Raw genomic sequence first — 21,147 nt, forward strand, 5'->3', positions numbered from 1 at the left:
CATGACTTTTTTTATTTGGTCAGAGGAGGGGGGAGCAAGTTCTGTTCAAAATTTGGCTTTTCCGATGGCTTGGAAGAAATTATATCACTATTGCTATTACAAGTGTCCAGTTTGCATAAATGACAAGGCATGCTACAATCTATGCTTCTTTGGTAGATTTGATTCAAATTGGTAGATTTCTGTAAGAAATAAACTTTTATCTTTTCTTTTAGTTAAAGACAGTTAGGACATCAATTTGTAAAAGATATGAATATTAACAATGGTGATAGAACCGCCAATCCATATAGTTGTAAATAGATTTCCACATATATGTAAATAGTATTGCATATCGTGTCTATTTATAACTTTCTACATATTTTATACAGTTTTAAACCCGCAGCATCGCGCAGGCACCGTTGTTGTTTCACTATTATTTTTCAGTGTTATTTTGTTGCTGCATAGTGAAATGGCCAAAATGGCCCTGCCTCTTCAATTTGTCGACCCACCATTTCTCTAGATACTTCCCAGTTCCCACATCGTTTTTCTCACCGGGCTGCTTGCCTCTACTCTCCCCGTCTTCCTCGTCGCCTCATCTGCTAAATTCTCTTCGATTCTACCAACCGCCGCAACCGTTCAGACTTTCCCAAAGATAAATTCTTTTCTCTTCCTTACACAATTTGATATTGATTTTGAAAATAGTGAAACCCCATAAAACAAACTGACTTTCTCAACCGAAGATTACGATATATGTTTCTAAGCCGTTTGCCTTTGGAAGATTTTCAGAGAATAGCTTCAATTGAGTTAGGTTTTCTTCAATTTAATCTCATTAGTTTCATTCCAATTCAATGATTTTGTGTAACGCTGAGTTTTCTGTCGGAGAATAAATTTTCTTCATGGTTCATTCAGTTTTGTTTTATTTTCTGATTTGGATTTTGAAATTGAGACTTCTAGCTTTGCCCTCATCAAGAAAATTTTACTGATTCCAATTGATAAATGTTACCAAGATGGGAAGGGGATCACCAATTTGAATTCAGCTCTTCAGGTATGCATTCATTCCAGATTTAAAACATCACTTCCGTTTAGTATGTTGTTTATCATTTTTTATCACAGCACTGTCATGCGGTGTTACTGTCCGTCCTTTTAGTTGTTAAAATCTGTTTGTTTGAGTTGTACATAGCGCTCTTAACGTAGAATTAGTAAAATGCAGGTGTAGAATGAACGACTAATCAATGTGGGAAAATGTATATAACGGTAACTTAGAAATCTCCCATTTTGATTGCACATATGCTCTTGATGTAAAGTAAATAAAATGTAATGCAACTTAAAGATTGATTTTACCATGTTGGTTTAGCTATTCTGTTAATTTTTGAAATATTTAGAAATGAATGGGTTGATTTGTGATTTTATGGAATTTTCAGAAGTATTTATTTTGTGTATAATGACCCTGCATAAAGCGGGAGCCTTGTGCATTGGGTACGACCTTTTTTTTTTTATATGTGTTTGTGAATGCAGTTAAGTTGTTGGTAGCTTTTGAGTATCAATCGATTATTTTGTACTGTTTTTCAAACTTTCTCTCTTTTTTTGGGAAATGACTCATATTTGCTATAAACTATGAATTTAAAACCCGCAGCGGAGCGTGGCACTTTTGCTAGTTTTGACCTAGAAGCAATTGGAAACGGGAAACGTAATTCCAACTACTTAGTTGATAACACTGAATTTGATCAAGTAGAAATGTTATACAAAGCAAACTTATCGAGCCCCATTATTGTAATACAACATAACAAATGCTGAAGCACCAGAAATCATAAAATACATGCGTTGGCCTTGAAGGCCCCAACCATTTCTCTAGCCGGTAGACACATCAAGCTAAGTTCGGCGTCCCCTCGTCGCCCGTGCAGTTGTTGACTTCCTCCTCCTCCTGAATGTCTCCACAAACCATTCATGCTTCTTGTCTGCCAACATGTTTCCAGCGACCACTCCCACTACTAGTCCGCTAACAACTCCCGGCAAAACTACATACCAGTCAAACTCAAATGTAAATCCAGCCTCTTCATCTTCTTCAAAGCTTGATGGTGGCGGCAGCCTCGAGCTTTCAGAACCCTCGCATTTCTTGGACAAAGGCTTTCCACACAGACCTGAGTTTCCTTGGTATGAATCTTCTAGGAATGTACCAAATTGTTGGCCAAGTGGTATTTGCCCCCAAAGGTGGTTATGCGACACGTTGAAATACTCAAGGAAAGTGAGTTGTGCCAAGCTACCGGGGATCCTTCCTGAGAGCTTGTTTTGAGAGAGATCCAACGATTCAAGAGCAGTCAAGTTCCCTAGAGATGAAGGGATGTGACCAGAGATAGCGTTGTTGGAGAGGTTTAGCAAATGAAGTGCTCTTAGACTCCCAATGATACTTGCTGGAATCTCTCCTTCAAATCTATTACTTGAGAAATCTATGAGTCTCAGATCATAGGGGGTCTTATCATATGTCAACTTAACACCTTTTACAGGAATTATCATCGAGTATGAAAATTCATAGTAAGATCCATATTTATTTGTGTTGTAGTCCGATGAGACTAGAAAGTATCGGCTTCCCTTGTTTGCAACAACATATTTCATGAAATTCCAGTTCTCCATGTACTTAGAAGGCAACATACCTGAAAACAGATTGTTGGATAAATCAATGATGCACAAGTTTGGGAACTCATGATTTGTTGGAGGCTTCCCAATTATCCCATTAAATGCATTCGACCGCAAAATGAGAACCCTCAATACTGGAAGTACCCCTAACCAAGAAGGGAAGATGTCATTGATTTGATTGTTGCCAATGTCAAGAAACTCTAACTGGGTGCAATCGGCCATTGATCTTGGTAGCTTCCCCTGTAGCCGATTGTAACTCAACCCAACCAATTTCAAACTATTTCTGTTAGCACAAAATGGGGGAATATCTCCATGGAAAGAATTAAACTTCAATTTCAGTATCTCCAAGCTACTGGACTTCCCCAAACATCGTGGAAGCATGCCTCTCAGGCTGTTGTTGGCCAAATCAAAAAATTGAAGATAATTCAAGTTGCAGAACAATGGTGAAACTTCTCCACTATAATTATTGTTGCCGACAGCGTAGGACGTGATAGATTGTGGTGGAATTGGCAATGACCCTCGTAACCGATTATCCCCAAGACTTAAAAGCTGTAGATTTTTCCATGGAAGAGTGACTGGATTTTCCTCAAAGCCTGTTAAGAAGTTCGAAGAGAGGTCGAGATTGAGCAGAGTTTCTCTAGTTGCATTCCAGAGCCATTTTGGTATTTGGCCATGAATATTGTTACCAGAAAGTTCTAAGGCTCCCAATTCGTATTGATTTTTCAAAAATTCTGGAAACTCTGTCAAGTTGCAGTCATCCAACTCTAGAACTTCGAACTTTGGAAGAGTAGCACTCGAACCAGATTTGACACGCACGGATAACTTGTTGCACGCTAAACCAAGTACCTTCAACTTTTTGAGGTTGGAAAACTCATCAAACTCAACTAATCCACTCAAATTATTATAGGAAAGGCCAAGACGTTCAAGATTTCTGAGGTGGAAAAGCGATTTAGGAATTGCTCCTTGCAAATCGTTGAGGGTGAGCCGCAGAGAAGTTAATTGGGTCAACTCTAATGCAAGCCAAGATGGGATTTCACCAGTTATTGAATTGTTAAGCAAGTCTAGAAACACAAGTTGGGTGAGGTTAGCCACAAAACGTGGGAAATTCCCCTGTAAGTTAATATTCGAAAGACCCAAGTAGTTGAGCTTGGTTAATTTTCCAAAACAAGACAAGGAATCAGGAACTAAGAATTGGCCTGCAGAAACGTCATGAAATAAAGCCATCTTAAGGAAACTGAGCTGGGTAAGGTTTCCAAATGAAGATGGAACATGGGAATCAAAACCACAGTATGAGATATCAAAGTAATTTAAGGAATGAAGGTTTCCGATAGAACTAGGAAGTTCACCAGAGAAATTTGTCCCTGAAACAACCAATGTTTTGAGGGAATTGGTCCTGTTAAATGTAGGAAAATAACCATTTAGGTCTGTGTTCGAGTACAATATAATCTCCTCTAGGTTTGGTAGGTGGAAAATGCCTACTGGGAATTCCCCATACAACCTACAGTAGCTTAGTTTGAGAGATGTAAGAGAAGATGCATTGACCAAGATATCAGGCACAGTGGAGTATATGCCTACATCACTAAGATGAAGTTGTTTTATGCTGGTCAAGTTTTGGACTAGGATTCTTATGTTGGACTTCCTAAGCTCCAAACCATGATTGTAAGACAGAACAAGGGTAGACAGTTTGGATAGCTTTGAAATTTCAGATGGAATTTGGCCAGAAAATGCAGACCTTGAAAGGTTGAGATAGGATAGACTTGAAAGGTCATGGCCCAATCTCGATGGTATTTCAGAGGAATTGAAGTTGTTATCTGAGAGGTCAAGCTTCTGCAAGTGAACAAGTCGGAAGAGGGTGCTGTTGGAATTGATAGAACCATAGAGACAGCTGCTCTTGAGGTCAAGGCCAATGACACGGCCAGACTCCGCATGGCACTCAACACCATCCCACGAACAACAGTTACTCTGATTTTGATCTCCTTCTCGAGCCCAAGATGCTACCTTCGGATAAGCAAAATGAGATCTAGAAGCTGACTTGTCTACCATAAAGCTTTCCTTGAATTGTAACAAGAAGGAATGCTCGTCAGCGTGGCACAGTGTCCGTGTCTGAGTCTGCACAAATGAAAAACAGTGAGTAGCATTGAGTAATAGCAGAAGAAGACAATGCAAACAGGTAAACTTGGACAACAAAGAATCCATTTTCATGGCAGTGTGTTTTTTCTGGTTATAGGAAATATTGTTTTATGGCTCTCGGATAATTAAGAGTGGAGAAGTTAACTCCTTTTATAGACACAACTCATGCAAAACATAAATAAATAAAAAGTATGAGTCGATCGATGTGTGGGTGGTGAATTGATGTCTCGATCAATTGAAGACTTAAAGCTAACCATGCATTCAAAGTGACATGCCGACAAATCGATGGTAGTCTTTCGAAGCTAACTAATATCCTATTCAGCAGTTACACATATTTTTGGGTGCGCACAATATTAATTATAGGATAAATTATATTTTATATGAGTGCAATTTCAACCTCATACAATATCTTTAAAACATTTCAATCTCATACATAAACTTATATTTTGTTGCAATTTCATACATTCGTTAATTAAACAGTTCATTTGACCGTTAAATTATGACGTGGCAAATGCATGACCCACATATTTGATGACATGGCATATAAAAAATAATTAATTATAAAAAAACAATTTAAACAAATAATTAAATTAAAAGAAAATAAAAAAGAGGCCCACCCCTCTTCTCCCATACGAGCAAAGGACCTCCATCTCTATCTCCTTCTTTCTCCAGCACCACCACCCATCCCATACAACCTCCATGTCAATCCCCCCCTTCCCAATCTCTAAACCCCATTCCCAAATTTTCTAAATTTCTTCTGATTCTTCGTCTTCCCCAAATCTACTAATATATTTCCTCAGTTTTCGCTCTCAATCCGAAAAAAAAAACCCAGAAAATTTCCTGGATCGGAAGCTGAGTTTGCGTCTGAATTAGCTTCCTTTTTCGACTGGCTTATGAGGAGGGGTCGAGATCGAGAGCTCTCTGTGCTCCTGCCCTTAGTCTTAGGTGTAGCCGCCTCCGCCGCAACACGACCGGAAGACCCAGATGGAGAAAATCCGGAAAGACGAAACCCGCGGGAAGGAATCGTCCCCATCAACGCGTGGTGGTGAACGAAGGGCATTCGGACCTGGACTTGCTGCTGCAGGGGCTAGGTGGCAAGGATAGTCAGCCGCCGGTGTCGAAGGCGTCAATCCACGCCATGCCGTGTGTCAAGATTTGGGAATCATATTTGGATTCAAATAGGTTGTGTAAATTTCAACTTTGATGATGGTGATGCAAAAAGGGTGATGCAGAAAGAAGGGGATGGCTGGTTGTGTTGCAGAAAGAAGGAGATGAAGATAGAGCATTTGTTCGGGTGGGAGAAGAGGGGTGGGCCCCATTTTTATTTTGTTTTAATTTAAATTTTCATTAAATTGTTTTTTATAATTAATTATTTTTATATGCCACATCATCAAATATGTGGATCATGCATTTGCTACGTCGTTAAATTAATAGTTCAATTAACGGATTGTATGAAATTACAACAAAATATAAGTTTATGTATGTGATTGAAATGTTTTAAAAATATTGTATAAGGTTGTAATTGCCCCCAAACCTAAAGGGATAAAATGTAATTTACCCTTAATTATATATTGTAGGATGTAACATGATTAATTTTATAGAAAACTAGATTTTAATCCTTAAAAAAGATAAAGTTTAGAAAAATATCTTATACAAGATTAAAATTTGATTTTAGTCTCTAGACTCTATTTAAGTATCTTATATAAGAAAATATTTTCGTAGATATTTTTCGGTACACTTATGTTTTTTCATATTTTCTTATGTGCCACTAATTCATTACAATATATTTAGGTATGAATATTTCGGGTACACTTATATTTTTTCATATTTTCTTATGTGCCACTAATTCATTACAATATATTTAGGTATGAACATTTCGGTACACTAGGTTAGTATAATATGTTTAGGTACGGACATTTCGGTACACTAGTTTAGTATAATATATTTAGGTACCAACATTTCTGTATATTAGTTTAGCATCACATATTTAGGTATGAAATTTTTCGGTACACTTATGTTTTTGCATATCTTCTTATGTGCCACAAATTCACTACAATATATATAGGTACAGACATTTCAGTACACTAATTTAGTAAAATATATTATGATACGAACGTTTAGGTACACTAATTAGAGGAAGTAAAATAAAATTAATGAATTAAAATATGTATAATAATAAATTTTAATTTTAATGTACTGACATTAAATAAGATATCTATTAAATATTAAAAAAAATGTAATATGAATTTGAATTAAGTATACATTAGAGAACTACAATCAATATCCAATCCAACACCAGATTTTTATTGAATTTTAATCTTCTTCAAGGATTAAAGTTCAAAAACCCCTTAATTTTAATGTCGTAAGATTATTGATTACTATGCGGTAGTACCAAATTTTTCTGAAGTGATGAATCATCATTTTATAGACTTCATCGTACCTTTTCGCGAGAGTTGTGAGACTTCTCTGAATGGTCATATCCATTCAAGGAATGACACATCATTTATAGAAGGGTATAACCTTTATCAGTGGCAGATCCAGGATTTCAGTGTCTAGTTGTCCCAATTTTAAAGCTCAAAAATAGAAAGACCAAAATAACATTGAAAATATAAATGACAAAATCAATACCATTTACCCGTGTACTAAAATAAAAATAAGTACAACTACATAGCGTATAACTCATGTAGTTAATGTGAGACTATCAAGACCCTTGTCATTAATACATTGATAAACATTGTGTTGATCACTTGAGTAACAAGTTCTCACAATATGAACTAATAAATAAATCATGCACCCCAAAAATAACTTGCATAACTAAATCCTAATTACGGTTTTGGGATCAAAGAGAACAATGGAAGACGTTCGCAAACCTAAAGGCTAAAAGTTATTCAATTTGAAAATCTTTTAACCATTCATATACATAAAACAAATAAACAGTTCATCATGATTATGCAACTTGTTACTAAAAACGTTGATTGGCTTGACATGAATGAATGACTAAAAGATCTCTAAATTGAAGGATTTTTGCAGATATGATTATGATAAAGAGAATAAACAGTTTTGATATGATGTTCATACAGTGAAAATACGTTAATCGTAAGTGAGGGGACAAACATTATCCAAAAAAGTGTATGATAATACTTGTACTCCCTGGGAGATGAGCACATTCTCCCACTTACAAATAAAGTATCTTAACCGTAGAAATTTCATAATCAAAATCGTTCAATTTCTTAATCTTCATTTAAAAATCATCCCTATAAATATCATTCGAATTAGATATTGTTTAATCATCTAAATGTAACAAATAAATCAATAGTTTATCATAAATATGTTAGTTGGTACTTACACCGTTAATTTGTTTGATACATTTGGATCTAAATGACCTCTGATTCAAATGATTTTCTTGTGGAGATGATTTTCAAATAAATCTTACAAAATTGAAATGTTCCATTTATAAAAAGGAAAACTAATGAAAAGAGTTTGAAAACTTTGAGTTTTAATGATAAAAACAAAATAAAGGGTAAAGTGAATAGTACCAGATTTGACTTTTTAGTGTAAAAATGTGATTTTTCATTAAAATGAATAGTACCGCAGACTTTTCGTTAAAACTCCCTTTATAAAATTTATGCTATAAAGATTCACTATTTGTAAATGGAGAAATAAGCTCATTCCAAAAAGTGAACACAAGTATTATTCTTCACAAAACATATGCAAACAAAATATGGGGATGAGTGATGAGCCATTGAGTGGTGACAAAAAGAAATGAAAGAGAAAACCAAACAAGGAGACAATGAAGTCAATAAAATGCCGATCTCGATCACTCGAAGACTTGGAAGTCATATGAGTCGTTTGCAAGTAAACATCTCTAGCTAACCTACAAGTCTACCATTAATGTTGTTGTTACTTATTGGCATTGGGTATCATGCAATTGTATCAGTTGAAGTCAAGCTATTAAGGACAAATTTGCCTTGTCCCACGTGATAAGGTATCGCTAATTAGTAATTACCACTCATGTTCTTGTCATGATAAATACTAAAAGTGACATTAAGAAAAAATAGAAATTGCATTTATAATTCAGTAATACAAAAGACCAACACAAGGGTTACATCAATAGCATCTTAAACATGTAGAGTTCCTTTGGTGTATCCAAATTTTCGTCAACTTAAATCACTTGACACACTTTAGAGTGTAATACCGTTATTTTCTTGCCTACAAACCCTTAACATTTCATATAGGTTGCGAATATAACGTCTAATTTAATCTCTAAACTTAACTTACACTATTTCTTATGAAAAACTACTAATTTACCTCCAAAGACACTATTTCTTTATGAAAAACTATCAATCTACCCTTCAATGTGTATTACATGCAAGTACCGTAACTTAAACTAACGGAAAATTGAATATAGTAGCTTTGACTATAATATTCAATTTCCATACACTAGCCTTCATGCACGCGCTCAAGCGCGTGCAGAAGACATTTTTTGAATCACGGCATGCTACACGTGACTTACACGCTTTAAATGTATTTATATGCGTAAATTGACAAAAGAAAAGTCAAATATTTGAAGTAAATGAATAATCTTATATCATGCTCAAAGAAACCCCTCATAAATCAATAAAGCAGCTGAATTCACATAATAAAATCAGTCTCTATTGAATTTATATTAAGAATAGAGAAAATAATATTTAATAAACAACTGATTGAATCATATTATTGCTAGCCCATTGTGAGGCTAAGCCCACCCTCTCTCCCTTAGTGTAAATAATATCGTTTGTTCAAAAAAAAAACAAAAAACAAATAAACAACTGATTGAATCACATTATTGCTAGCCCATTGTGAGGCTAAGCCCACCATCCTCCCCTTTAGTGTGGATAATATCATTTGTTCACAAAAAAAAAACAATCATTTGACAACTAATTTAATCACATTATTATCTGCGTACGAAAGACCTTTTTTATAACCGGCATTACAACCTCTTAAGATGAAAATTGCATTATTCCAACTTGGAACCTGCCACTCATGTTCCTTAAAGACTTAAAAAGTAAACTGTATGATTTTTCCTCTATTTTAGGTCATGTGTCAACGAGTACCCCACTATTTAGACAACCCTTTTTCTAATTATTACATTTTTTGTTAATTTTAAATGAATGTCTCACTCCATAACTTCAAGACCATTCTTCAAATCAACGTAACACATCAATCAGGATCCTCATATATATAAATAGTTGATTTTTCAAACTTGTTGAAATTTGATTAGTTCAACTTTCTCACCTTTTGAAATTTCTATGGAAGAATAATCCTCCGGATGCCAAAAAATCTTTTGGTATAGCCAACTGATATGACAGCCTTCATTCCAAACTTATATTGTATGCGTGTTGACTGTTGGGTATCCCGGATCCATGAAGTTTCTTGATTCACCAAGCACCCACGCACGTCCAACTACAACCAAACTATAGTGTTTAGTTTATGATTCACTAGCCTTCATGCATGCGTGTGAGTGTTTAGTTTATGATTCACTAACCTTCATGCACGCGCTCACGCACGTGCAGAAAGCATTTTTTGAATCACGGCATGCTACGCGTGACTTACACGTTTTAAATGTATTTATATGCGTAAATTGACAAAAGAAAAGTCAAATATTTGAAGTAAATGAATAATCTTAGATCATGCTAGAAGAAACCACTCATAAATCAATTAAAGCAGCTGAATCCACATAATAAAATCGGTCTCTATTGAATTTATATTAAGAATAGAGAAAATAATATTTAATAAACAACTGAGTGAATCACATTATTGCTAGTCCATTGTGAGGCTAAGCCCACCCCTCCCCCTTAGTGTAGATAATATCGTTTGTTCAAAAATAAAAAAATAAATAAACAACTATTGAATCGCATTATTGTTAGCTCATTGTGAGGCTAAACACACCCCCCTCTCCCTTAGTGTGGATAATATCATTTGTTCACAAAAAAAAAAAAACAATCATTTGACAACTAATTTAATCACATTATTATCCGCGTGCGAAATACTTTTTTTTTATAACTGGCATTACAACCTCTTAAGATGAAAATTGCATTATTCCAACTTGGAACCTGCCACTCTTGTTCCTTAAAGACTTAAAAAGTAAACTGTATGATTTTTCCTCTATTTTAGGTCATGTGTCAACGAGTACCCCACTATTTAGACAACCCTTTTTCTAATTATTACATTTTTTTTGTTAATTTTAAATGAATGTCTCACTCCACAACTTCAAGACCGTTCTTCAAATCAACGTAACACATCAATCATGATCCTCCTATATATAAATAGTTGATTTTTCAAACTTGTTGAAATTTGATTAGTTCAACTTTCTCATCTTTTGAAATTTCTATGGAAGAATAATCCTCCGGATGCCAAAAAATCTTTTGGTATAGCCAACCGATACGACAGTTTTCATTCCTAACTTATATTGTATGCGTGTTGACTGTTGGGTATCCCATATCCATGAAGTTTCTTGATTCACCAAGCACCCATGCACTTCCAACTACAACCAAACTATTGTGTTTAGTTTATGATTCACTAGCCTTCATGCACGCGCTCATGCACGTGCAGAAGACATTTTTTGAATCATGACATGCTACGCGTGACTAACACGTTTTAAATGTATTTATATGCGTAAATTGACAAAAGAAAAGTCAAATATTTGAAGTAAATGAATATAACAAACACAAAAGAAGATCAATGACCAACATGTGACTTTTTGGATGGAATTTGGGTAAATTTGAAGCTAGGGAGAAATTATCTATTCTGCTGCTTGTGAGTTGTGAGAAGAAGATAGAACGACATGGGCTTGCGGGTTGCTAGTGTTTTTGCCTTGGCACCTTGTCTCGCACGTGTGAGTGTGTGGATTGTTTTGTTTTGTTTTTTTTTTTTTTTTTTTTTTGAAGAAAATAGTTTTAAATTTTATAGACTTAAAAACGTAGCATGTTAGATTGTCTGGTAAGAGAAAATGTTTCTTTTTTTTGCGGATACATAACATATTATATGTTGTCAAGCTATGAATTAGACATCACCTAATTAATAATTTAGATTGACAGTCTGACAACATAACATGTTAGATTATGTAGCAATAGACCATTTCTTATAGGGTATAAAAAAAATGTTAGTTGTCAAGTTACGTTGAGACATCACTTTCTGTTCATTAATTCGAATTGACAATTTGACGATATAATATATCAAATTATTTAATACCACACTTTTTCTTGACAAATCATCATGATGTGTTTCAAGTTTAACCCTACTTTCTTGTCTCTTTTTTTGTCAAAATGCAATCATGTGGCTTAGCAAGAAAAGTTCCATCAACTTGATCATTCCATTGATGACAACATGAACTTCCGCAAAATAAGTTGAAACCTAAGTTAGTTGTCTTGGTAGAACACATCCAACACCAAAATAAATGTTTTCCACGTTATGGTTTTTTTTGACAAAAATAAACTCAAATGCTTTGATTTACAGGGAGGAGGATATGAACTTGGGCACAAGGGGGATGAGGCGGGAACATTGCTTTGGTCAACTGGCTCAACTCACGAAATGCAAATGTTTCACATTATTAACATTGTACATTTTGGGTTGAAATATATAAATAACTAAATCATACATGAAAATAAAAATAAAATATTATGAATATTAAACATCAATCCATATCAATTCATTATTCAAGTGAATAGTAATTGCCTGAATCCACTCGTAAAGCCCGATTCCACTCCTAAAACCACAAAAATAGGTGGAAATACTCTCTAGCAATGAAGATAAACTTACTTGGGAGGAAATTCCCCTAGTGAAAATTATAGTCAAATGTTGCTACTTCAAATGAAAGATGTAAAAACCATTTTTGTACAACCATCGTCTTGTGGCATGCCACGTCATCAATTAACTATCCCTGACAGAATGGCTAACGAAAGTACAAAAGTGTCACAACATTCAAGCTTTAGGTATGAAAACGAAAAAAAATTTAGGTATGAAAGTTGAAATTTCACGATACTTGAGATAGTAAAGATAGAATAACCCATAAAATAAAATACAAGAGCTGCAATAGGTAATAAAAATAGAGTTGCTCCATTAAAACAGAAAACCAAATTCCATACATTGAAGTTCATAAGATAGAGAAGAAAAGACCCACAATCAAATTTGCACGACCAACTCAGCACTGTCTTTTCTGCTTAGCCTAATTAACATTTCAAAATACAGTCCATCACAACAACGAAATTCAAGTCGAACACGAGGCTCCCTACTACTTTGCCATCGCCAAGAGAAACAAGGACAAAACGGCACCTTTCTTGTCCAAGTACAACATGTAGACGTTTTTGATGTTTTCAATGCCATCATCGCGCGATATCACTCTATCACCGAAGTACTCTTTCCTGAGATCCAGCAGCTTAGCCATTTCCAGTGCATAGGCTCATATAGGCCTTGGGTAAAAGTACATCTCGAACGATACACTGGATATAAGTAATTGGGGAAAAACATAAGAGCACGCACATGCATGTACACAAGATAAGGTAACTGAATCAGCATGAATAAAATCTAAACAATCTCATTTTCCGTCAGAAGCACGCTACTAAAATGAGAAAAACAGAAGTGATAAACTGATTAAAACTAGTTATAATCATGTAGAACTGGAGGGAACAAACAACACCTCCCAAAGGCGGGTGCATCCCATGAAAATTTAAACACTACTCATGTTATAAAAACAAAAACACGTGAAGGAAAAGCATAACATACCTTCCAGAGTCTATGTCTGGCTCTATGGCCAGAGGCTGTTCGCCTCCCTTGACAGAAACAAGACTTTCTGCATAAAGAACAGCTTGAATATATAGTGGGTTTTCAATCCCATGTATAGGAAGGTATTTGAGGTTTCGAGTGCGTAGGTTATAGGAGACAACGTCTCCGTCAGTGGCCGCCAGAAGAAGCTCGTCATTCTTCCAAAATATCAATGGAATCTCAATCCTTGGTACAGATTCGATTGTTAAGCGTTTCTTACTCCATGGAATTTTTACCCCATCACTAGAGTCATCCATCACCCATATATCAAAGATAGAAAGTCCAGTTCCTTCATCTTTGCGGTAGCAGAACAAGGCAATGGATTCCTTCCATAATGCAAGACTGCAATTCCATGCAAATCTTTCCAGAGAATCATACGGAACTGGTATCTTATCAAATACCTCCTCACCCATATCAAATGTAAGGATGAAATCATTATTTTGTAGATCAGTAGCAAACCAATGATAAACACCCTTGAAGTAGACATAAAAAGAAGGTGTCCAGATGACAGAAAAATCGATCTCAAACTTGACCTCTCTCCAAGAATCAACACCTAAAGTGTATACCTCTGCTATTCTAGGCCCCGGCAAAAATTTGACAATTCTAACAACCTTGTATGCTTTAGCTTTGGAATCATACCCAAATCCAACGGCATTGGTAATGGTATCCACTCTATCAGCAATATCTGGTTCTGGGGGAGGCAGGAGAAGACAAGGCTGGGGAAGAAGCTGAAATTCCATGATCGCTGGATTGACTAAACCAATATCCTCGGGACAAAAGTGAATACTTAGACAGAAGATCCCATCACAGTAACCCACAATTTCAAAATTTGGGGAAGATACACTCAACAAAGGATACGCAACACTAAGATCCTCAACACAGTCATCACTATCGCTAAAATCCTCTGAAACATTAAGCAATGACAATAAAACATGCTTCCTATGATCCCTCAGATTGTTAACAGTATGTTTTACAACAATGCTGGTGGAGGAATCTGATTTCGAATTCGAGTTAGAAAGGTGACTCGCCACAAAGCTAGGACTATCAATTAGATCACACCACAACTTACGGATGCATTTGAATCGCATCAAGGATTTAGGTGGCAATAGAGACAGGATTTGCACCACCATATCATCCGTAAAATTACACAACTTTGCCATTAACTAATTAATTAATTTCTCCTCCTCTACTTTTCCTTTTATGCTTTTCAGCAAATTAAATAAGGCGGAACAATGATGGAGCAAGATCAAGGGAACATCTTACCTTGGATTTCCGATCGTGCTGAGTCCAAGAGCAGGAATTTATTAAACTTCAAAATCCACTCAAATTCCTCATCGGAGCGACTGAGATTCCTTCATTTCCAAACACTCATTGTTTCTTCCTTCCACTCGGCTCTGACTAGTCTCTCTGTTATAGTCAATGCTCAGTCATACTGATATTTCTCTCTAGGGTTTCTTCTTCTTCTTTTGCTGCTGTTTGATGATGGAACGGGTTCAGGGCCCCCTTTGGACTTTTGTAAGCTAAAAAGGAAAAAATATAATGTCCAAATGTGGGTGTCATTTATTATCTGTCTCGAGAACATACTTTACGTTACAAGTTACATCAAGAGAGAAGTGCACAATAACCCATATATATATATTTATATAGGACATGATTTCCACACACCATTTTCTTTTTTTTGCACACCCTATTTATTTCTGGGTATTATACTAAATAAATCCAAAGGAGAACCAAGGAGCAGAAATAAACAGGGTCTGTAGGTGAAGGAATGGGGTGTGCAGAAATCATTTCCCTAAATCAAGAATATTTTGATGATTTCCCACTAAATTAACATAAAGGGCCAATTTCCGCATACGGCCATGTCTCCCCGTAAAATGTCACATTTCAAAATATAAAAAAAAAAAAGAAGAAGACAATAATAAGATTAAGAAAGGAAATATAACAAACACAAAAGAAGATTCAATGACCAACATGTGACTTTTTGGATGGAATTTGGGTAAATTTGAAGCTAGGGAGAAATGATCTATTCATAGTATTTTAGGGAAAAACTGGCCAAACCAAAACTTTATGGGTAATATCGGCAATGGGGTACAGGTTAAGGGGGGGAATCGGCGAATTACTCTTCTTATATGTATAGAGAAACTAAACTCAAGTGAAGCTCTAGGTTAGTGTCAATTGTGATTAATTGAAACAATGGAAAGTAAATGGAAGAAAACATGGTGATCAAAATCTGCAATGAGAGAATATCTCTTGAAAAGATATTTTTAAAGCACTACATCCAACTAAAGGAGACGGAGAGAAGATAATAAAGCAACACTCTAATTAAATTTGGCTTGCCCGGTGTTCATCATAATTATAAGGTTAGTGTTCTGCAGTTCTACGTGGATCTACTTAAAAAGCTTACAGTAAAACTGCTTTCTAGAGAAGCATTTCCAAACGGACCATAGATGTCCTAGTTTACAGGATTTAAGCCAGTCAGTTAAGAGTTATTTTACTCACCCCCTAACCCTTGTATAGCTTACGCCCCTCTAGATTGTGCCACATGTTTAAAAGACAAAACACAATTAGTCTAATGCATTTAATTATTTCTTACCAATAATTAAGCAATAAACTTACCATTCAAAACCCCACTGAGTGAGGTTTCAAAACATAATTCATTAAAATTACATGATGAATGTTGTTGTTAAGGCCTTGCAAGGCATGATAGTGATTGGAGTTGGGGCTCTTGACTTTATAATTGGTGCAGCTCTCTATTCATTCAGAAGCTGCAATCTGTAATGGAAAGAGATCAAGAGTTTGCGTTGTTGAGCAAATTTGACACCGTATTCTATATACAAGCTCAAATTAGCCACTCTTCGGGATCCTAATTTTGGGACAACATAAAAAATTCATATGTTCACCTATCAAATTTGCCCCACCTAGTCAGAAATCATATTGCTATTTAGCCTAATGAAAAATTCAAAAGTTAGTTCACATCAAAGACAACATTCAATACTTTTATTTACGAGACAATGATGCCCTATTTACTCTCGAGGATTGCTGATTAAGTAAGCTCGAGAGGAACGGGTCTAAACTAGACAAGAGGAGTAAACTATTCGAACTATGCACAACAAGGATATGGTTAGTGCTTACAAGGAACTTTCTCTTCAGGTTGCTTTCGGTTGCACAACTCCAACAGCAGATTATATACTTCATGGCTTAGTGTTTGGATCTTCCCCCGGGCTTGGCAATAACCGAAGTGGATGGTCAGAAGGGCAAGTCTTGTGAAGTTGCCATTGCTCCACTGGCCCTGCCTTGACCTCTTCCTCTTGTCACAGTTTGAGAAGACGATGGCAATGCAGCAGATCGCTGAGTGAACTCCATTCGCCTTGATCATGGCATGACCTGACTACCTCTTCCTCTTCCTCCCCATATCTAAACCCTAACAACAATATCAAACTAAGCCTTTAGTTAACAAAGTAAATTATGCATGTACGATTTTCTCAGATTTCCCTTAAGTTAACAGAGGATGCAAATCGAGTTTCATCGCCTTTGCCTGCACTCTCCCATTTCCTCTGCCCATTGGTCTAACTCTTCCTCTACCTCTTCCCCTGAATGAACAAGAAACGCTCGCTCGCTCTAAATTTGGGTTGTGATCATGAAATAAATGAAACAATATGAAAGTGTACTCTATCACTTAAGAAATGACACCCAAAACGTCCTCCTTATCATCCTCCTCGCCACCAACAATATGCCTGACGGCAATGCGGGTGGAGGAACTCGAATTATTCGAATTCGAGAGGTGGCTGGCCACAAAGCGACTATCAATCAGATCACGCCAGGACTCGTGGACGCATTTGAACCGCATCAGGGGATTTGGTGGCAACCTTGACAGGATTTGCGCCACCATATCATCCGACAATTTGCAGGAATTTGCCATTAATTAACTAATTTATGAATAATTTACTTGTCCTCCTCCTCTTCCTCCATCTCTACTTTCCTTTAATCTTGAGCAAAACAAACTGGAACGATGATCACTGAAACTGTTACCTTGAGTTTCCGATAGCGTCGACAGCGTCGAGACCTGGAGGACCCACTCAAATTCCTCTCCGCGACGCGAGCGACTGGGAATCCTTCTTTTCCGAGCACTCCTCAGCTTCTTCCCTTCGTCCTTTCCGCTTGGCTCTGACGACTGTAGTCTCTGTGTTTTAGTCAACGCCAGTCAACGCGTACTGACACTGACAATGCTCTGTAGGGTTTCTCTTCGTTTCCAAACACTGGTCTTGCTGTTTGCCGCCGTAACGCTCGCGCTTTCTGGTTTGTGTAAACTGGTTCGGGCCCATTTTGGGTCGAGCATTTGGGCTTTTACGATCTAAAAAAATTTGGAACGTGTTTTTTCTTTTTTGGTCCGTCTCAATAATATTCTCCTTCAGTGCTTTCCGAATAGTTAAAAGCACTCCAAAAAATTTAAAGTGCTTCTTACAATATTTAGCGAAGAAATATTGTGTGTTTGCAGATTATGAATATTAATTTTTTTCTCGAAAGTAGCAGATATTGAGTGTTTTCTTAAAGAAGCATAAGTTGAGTGCCTTGAAACAAGCATTTGGATTTTAATTGACACACTTGCACTAAAAGCACTTCTATTGATTAAGAGAAGATGTAATTTCGAGTGAAGCATCTAAGGGGCCCTTCAAGTTGAGAACTTCTATAACATGAGTACACTATTATTGTAGGGTGCCTGCATTTGAAGTTCTTCTGCAAACTATATCAGCCTGCATAAGTACTCCAAAGTTAAACGCGTGCATTTGAAGTTCTGCAAACTATATTAACATGCGGAAGTACTCCAAAGTTAAACGCGTGCATTTGAAGTTCTTCTGCAAGTTATATCAGCCTGCGGAAGTAAGTCTTTTTAACTTTGGTTTCATGATTATATCCATACATTTTGCAAAGAATATCATATCATGTAACATAAAAAATATCATATATCCATTCAGAAGCCTGCTGAGTAGGTCGTCAAAACATTATTCCGCAAACAGAGAAATAAATAACGCAATTAAAAGAGCTGCAATCATCAAGCAAATTTGACATTTGATGCATCCAGAACATCTTCTCCTTTGTCATAAATCTGCAACCATATCCTACATACAAGTTCGGTATCCTACTTCCAAGACAAACATCAAAAATTCAATCCGCTATCAAATTTTCCTTCACCTAGTCAGCAATCGTCTTCTGTTTAAAAGTAATGAACGATTCAAAATTAAGTTCCACCTCAAATACGAGACCAGTGGTGTAAGGACATCACTGAACGAAACGAGAGGAGTGATTAGTATCTCAAACTATGCACAAAAAGGATGAAGTTAGTGTTGCTGCAAGAACAGATCATGTGGTTTTCATTTGCTTGACTGGGAACTTCTCTTCAGCTTGCTTTTGCCACATATAGTTTGCAGCTTCAATCCACTGTTTATTAACTAAAAACTTCTTTTCTTTGACTGCCCATTTAGACTTCTATCTGCCAGCATCTACTGAAACCACATGTGTCACCGATGGGTCCACTTGTGTCGAACAAGAAGCTCCTAACTGCTCTGCCATCTTCTAGAGAGGTTGATTCTCAGCCTCGACATTCAAGGGAAATTCGTGGCTGAAAACAATTTTACACCCATTTAACACATCATTCTTAACAGTTTTCAACACCTACAAAAATAGCATCCAGAATAATCCACATTAAATATATGAAGCTAAAGGAAATAGTCATGTTTTAGTGGCTCTAAAAAAACTTGTTCACCTGTCTCACATCTTTTTCAGCAAGATTATCCTCCAATTCCTACGAGATGGACACCAACAATACATTAGCACACAAAGAAAGTGTAACTTTTTGCCACCATGGAGACATAAAGTGGTACTTACACATGGTTCATCCTAACGCCATATAAGTTAGGTTACTGATTTGTTTTCTCATTTCTTCATTGGTGATTTGTATTTTCGGTGATTTTAAGAATGGGTAATAAGTTTTTGTCAAGAGTTAATGTGTTCAGTTTCATTTTCTCTAATTTATGTTCTATATGGTTTTGTGTCTTGTGATTGGAGTGTCATGTGATTAGAGGTTCTAAAAGACAAACATGACTTTTTTTATTTGGTCAGGGGAGGGGGGAGCAAGTTCTGTTCAAAATTTGGTTCTTCCGATGGCTTGGAAGAAATTATATCACTATTGCTATTACAAGTGTCCAGTTTGCAGAAATGACAAGGCATGCTACAATCTACGCTTCTTTGGTAGATTTGATTCAAATTGGTAGATTTCGGTAAGAAATAAACTTTTATCTTTTCTTTTAGTTAAAGATAGTTAGGACATCAATTTGTAAAAGATATGAATATTAACAATGGTGATAGAACCGCCAATCCATATAGTTGTAAATAGATTTCCACATATATGTAAATAGTATTGCATATCGTGTGTAATTATAACTTTCTACATATTTTATACAGTTTTAAACCAGCAGCATCGCGCGGGCACCGTTGCTAGTTATCTATACTAAAGCTCAATAAGAAAAACATTGTTCTTAAGTACAACGAAAGGACAGAAAAGCCCCTATTTAACTATTATTTTTCAGTGTTATTTTTTTGCTCCATAGTGAAATGGCCAAAATGGCCCTGCCCCTTCAATTTGTCGACCCACCGTTTCTCTAGATACTTCCCAGTTCCCACATCGTTTTTCTCACCGTGCTGCTTGCCTCTACTCTCCCCGTCTTCCTCGTCGCCTCATCTGCTAAATTCTCTTCGATTCTACCAACCGTCGCTACCGTTCAGACTTTCCCAAAGGTAAATTCTTTTCTCTTCCTTACACAATTTGATATTGATTTTGAAAATAGTGAAAACCCCATAAAACAAACTGACTTTCTCAACCGAAGATTATGATATATGTTTCTAAGCGGTTTGCCTTCGGAAGATTTTCAGAGATGTTACTGTCCGTCCTTTTAGTTGTTAAAATCTGTTTGTTTGAGTTGTACATAGAACTCTTAATGTAGAATTAGTAAAATGCAGGTGCAGAATGAACGACTAATCAATGTGGGAAAATGTATATAACTGTAACTTAGAAATCTCCCATTTTGATTGCACATATGCTCTTGATGTAAAGTAAATAAAATGTAATGTAACTTAAAGATTGATTTTACCAGGTTGGTTTAGCTGTTCTGTTAATTTTTGAAATATTTAGAAACAAATGGGTTGATTTGTGATTTTATGGAATTTTCAGAAGTATTTATTATGTGTATAGTGATAAATATATGTGTTTGTGAATGCAATTAAGCTGTTGATAGCTTTTGAGCATCAATTGATTATTTTGTACTGTTTTTCAAGCTTTCTCTTTTTTTTTTGGGAAATGACGCATATTTGCTATAAACTATGAATTTAAAACCCGCAGCGGAGCGCGGCACTTTTGCTAGTTTTGACCTAGAAGCAAATGGAAACAGGAAACATAATTCCAACTACTTAGTTGAAAACACTGAATTTGATCTCAAGTAGAAATGTTATACAAAGCAAACTTATAGAACCCCATTATTGTAATACAACATAACAAATGCTGAGGCACCAAAAATCATAAAAAAACAAGACGTTGGCCTTGAAGGCCCAAACATTTCT

The 21,147-nt window shown here is 36.0% G+C and overlaps 3 protein-coding genes and 2 long non-coding RNA genes across 18 annotated transcripts in view; 2 read left to right on the plus strand and 3 right to left on the minus strand.

Annotated features, from left to right (window-relative positions):
* Positions 1-21,147, minus strand: part of LOC103421728 (RNA polymerase II C-terminal domain phosphatase-like 4) — a 131,742-nt gene that overhangs the window by 81,554 nt on the left and 29,041 nt on the right. The window lies entirely within an intron of this gene.
* On the plus strand, positions 442-20,754 carry LOC103456112 (uncharacterized). 4 transcript variants are annotated; one of them, XR_011571168.1, is made up of 2 exons: positions 442-1,021; positions 20,541-20,754. It is a non-coding gene; the product is annotated as an uncharacterized lncRNA (long non-coding RNA). The 4 variants fall into 4 exon arrangements; XR_011571167.1 differs by having other exon boundaries at positions 20,551-20,754; XR_011571166.1 differs by lacking the exon at positions 20,541-20,754 and adding an exon at positions 1,177-1,390.
* LOC103443070 (receptor-like protein 7) lies at positions 1,678-6,358 on the minus strand. The gene has a single exon (XM_070805024.1). The coding sequence runs from the start codon at positions 4,807-4,809 to the stop codon at positions 1,846-1,848; it is 2,964 nt and encodes a 987-aa protein (XP_070661125.1). The 5' UTR covers positions 4,810-6,358; the 3' UTR covers positions 1,678-1,845.
* The window catches only part of LOC103443020 (F-box/kelch-repeat protein At3g06240-like), a 32,181-nt gene continuing 23,845 nt past the window's right edge, over positions 12,812-21,147 (minus strand). For 3 of the 10 annotated variants that reach the window (XM_070805037.1, XM_070805042.1, XM_070805038.1), the window contains exons 3-5: positions 16,153-16,308; positions 13,498-15,056; positions 12,812-13,214 (exon numbers count right to left, since the gene is read on the minus strand). In XM_070805037.1, the coding sequence (XP_070661138.1) occupies positions 13,175-13,214; positions 13,498-14,696 (1,239 nt within the window). In that variant the 5' untranslated portion in view covers positions 14,697-15,056; positions 16,153-16,308 and the 3' untranslated portion in view covers positions 12,812-13,174. Of the gene's footprint in view, positions 13,215-13,497; positions 15,104-16,152; positions 16,309-16,668; positions 16,958-17,565; positions 17,824-21,147 lie in introns of those variants that run through there. The other 7 variants (XM_070805041.1, XM_070805040.1, XM_070805039.1 and 4 more) reach the window with 7 other exon arrangements.
* On the plus strand, positions 19,437-19,912 carry LOC139188045 (uncharacterized). Its single transcript, XR_011571170.1, has 2 exons — positions 19,437-19,513; positions 19,654-19,912. It is a non-coding gene; the product is annotated as an uncharacterized lncRNA (long non-coding RNA).

Source organism: Malus domestica, chromosome 09 (assembly GCF_042453785.1).
Source record: "Malus domestica chromosome 09, GDT2T_hap1".
Classification (NCBI taxonomy): Eukaryota; Viridiplantae; Streptophyta; class Magnoliopsida; order Rosales; family Rosaceae; genus Malus; species Malus domestica.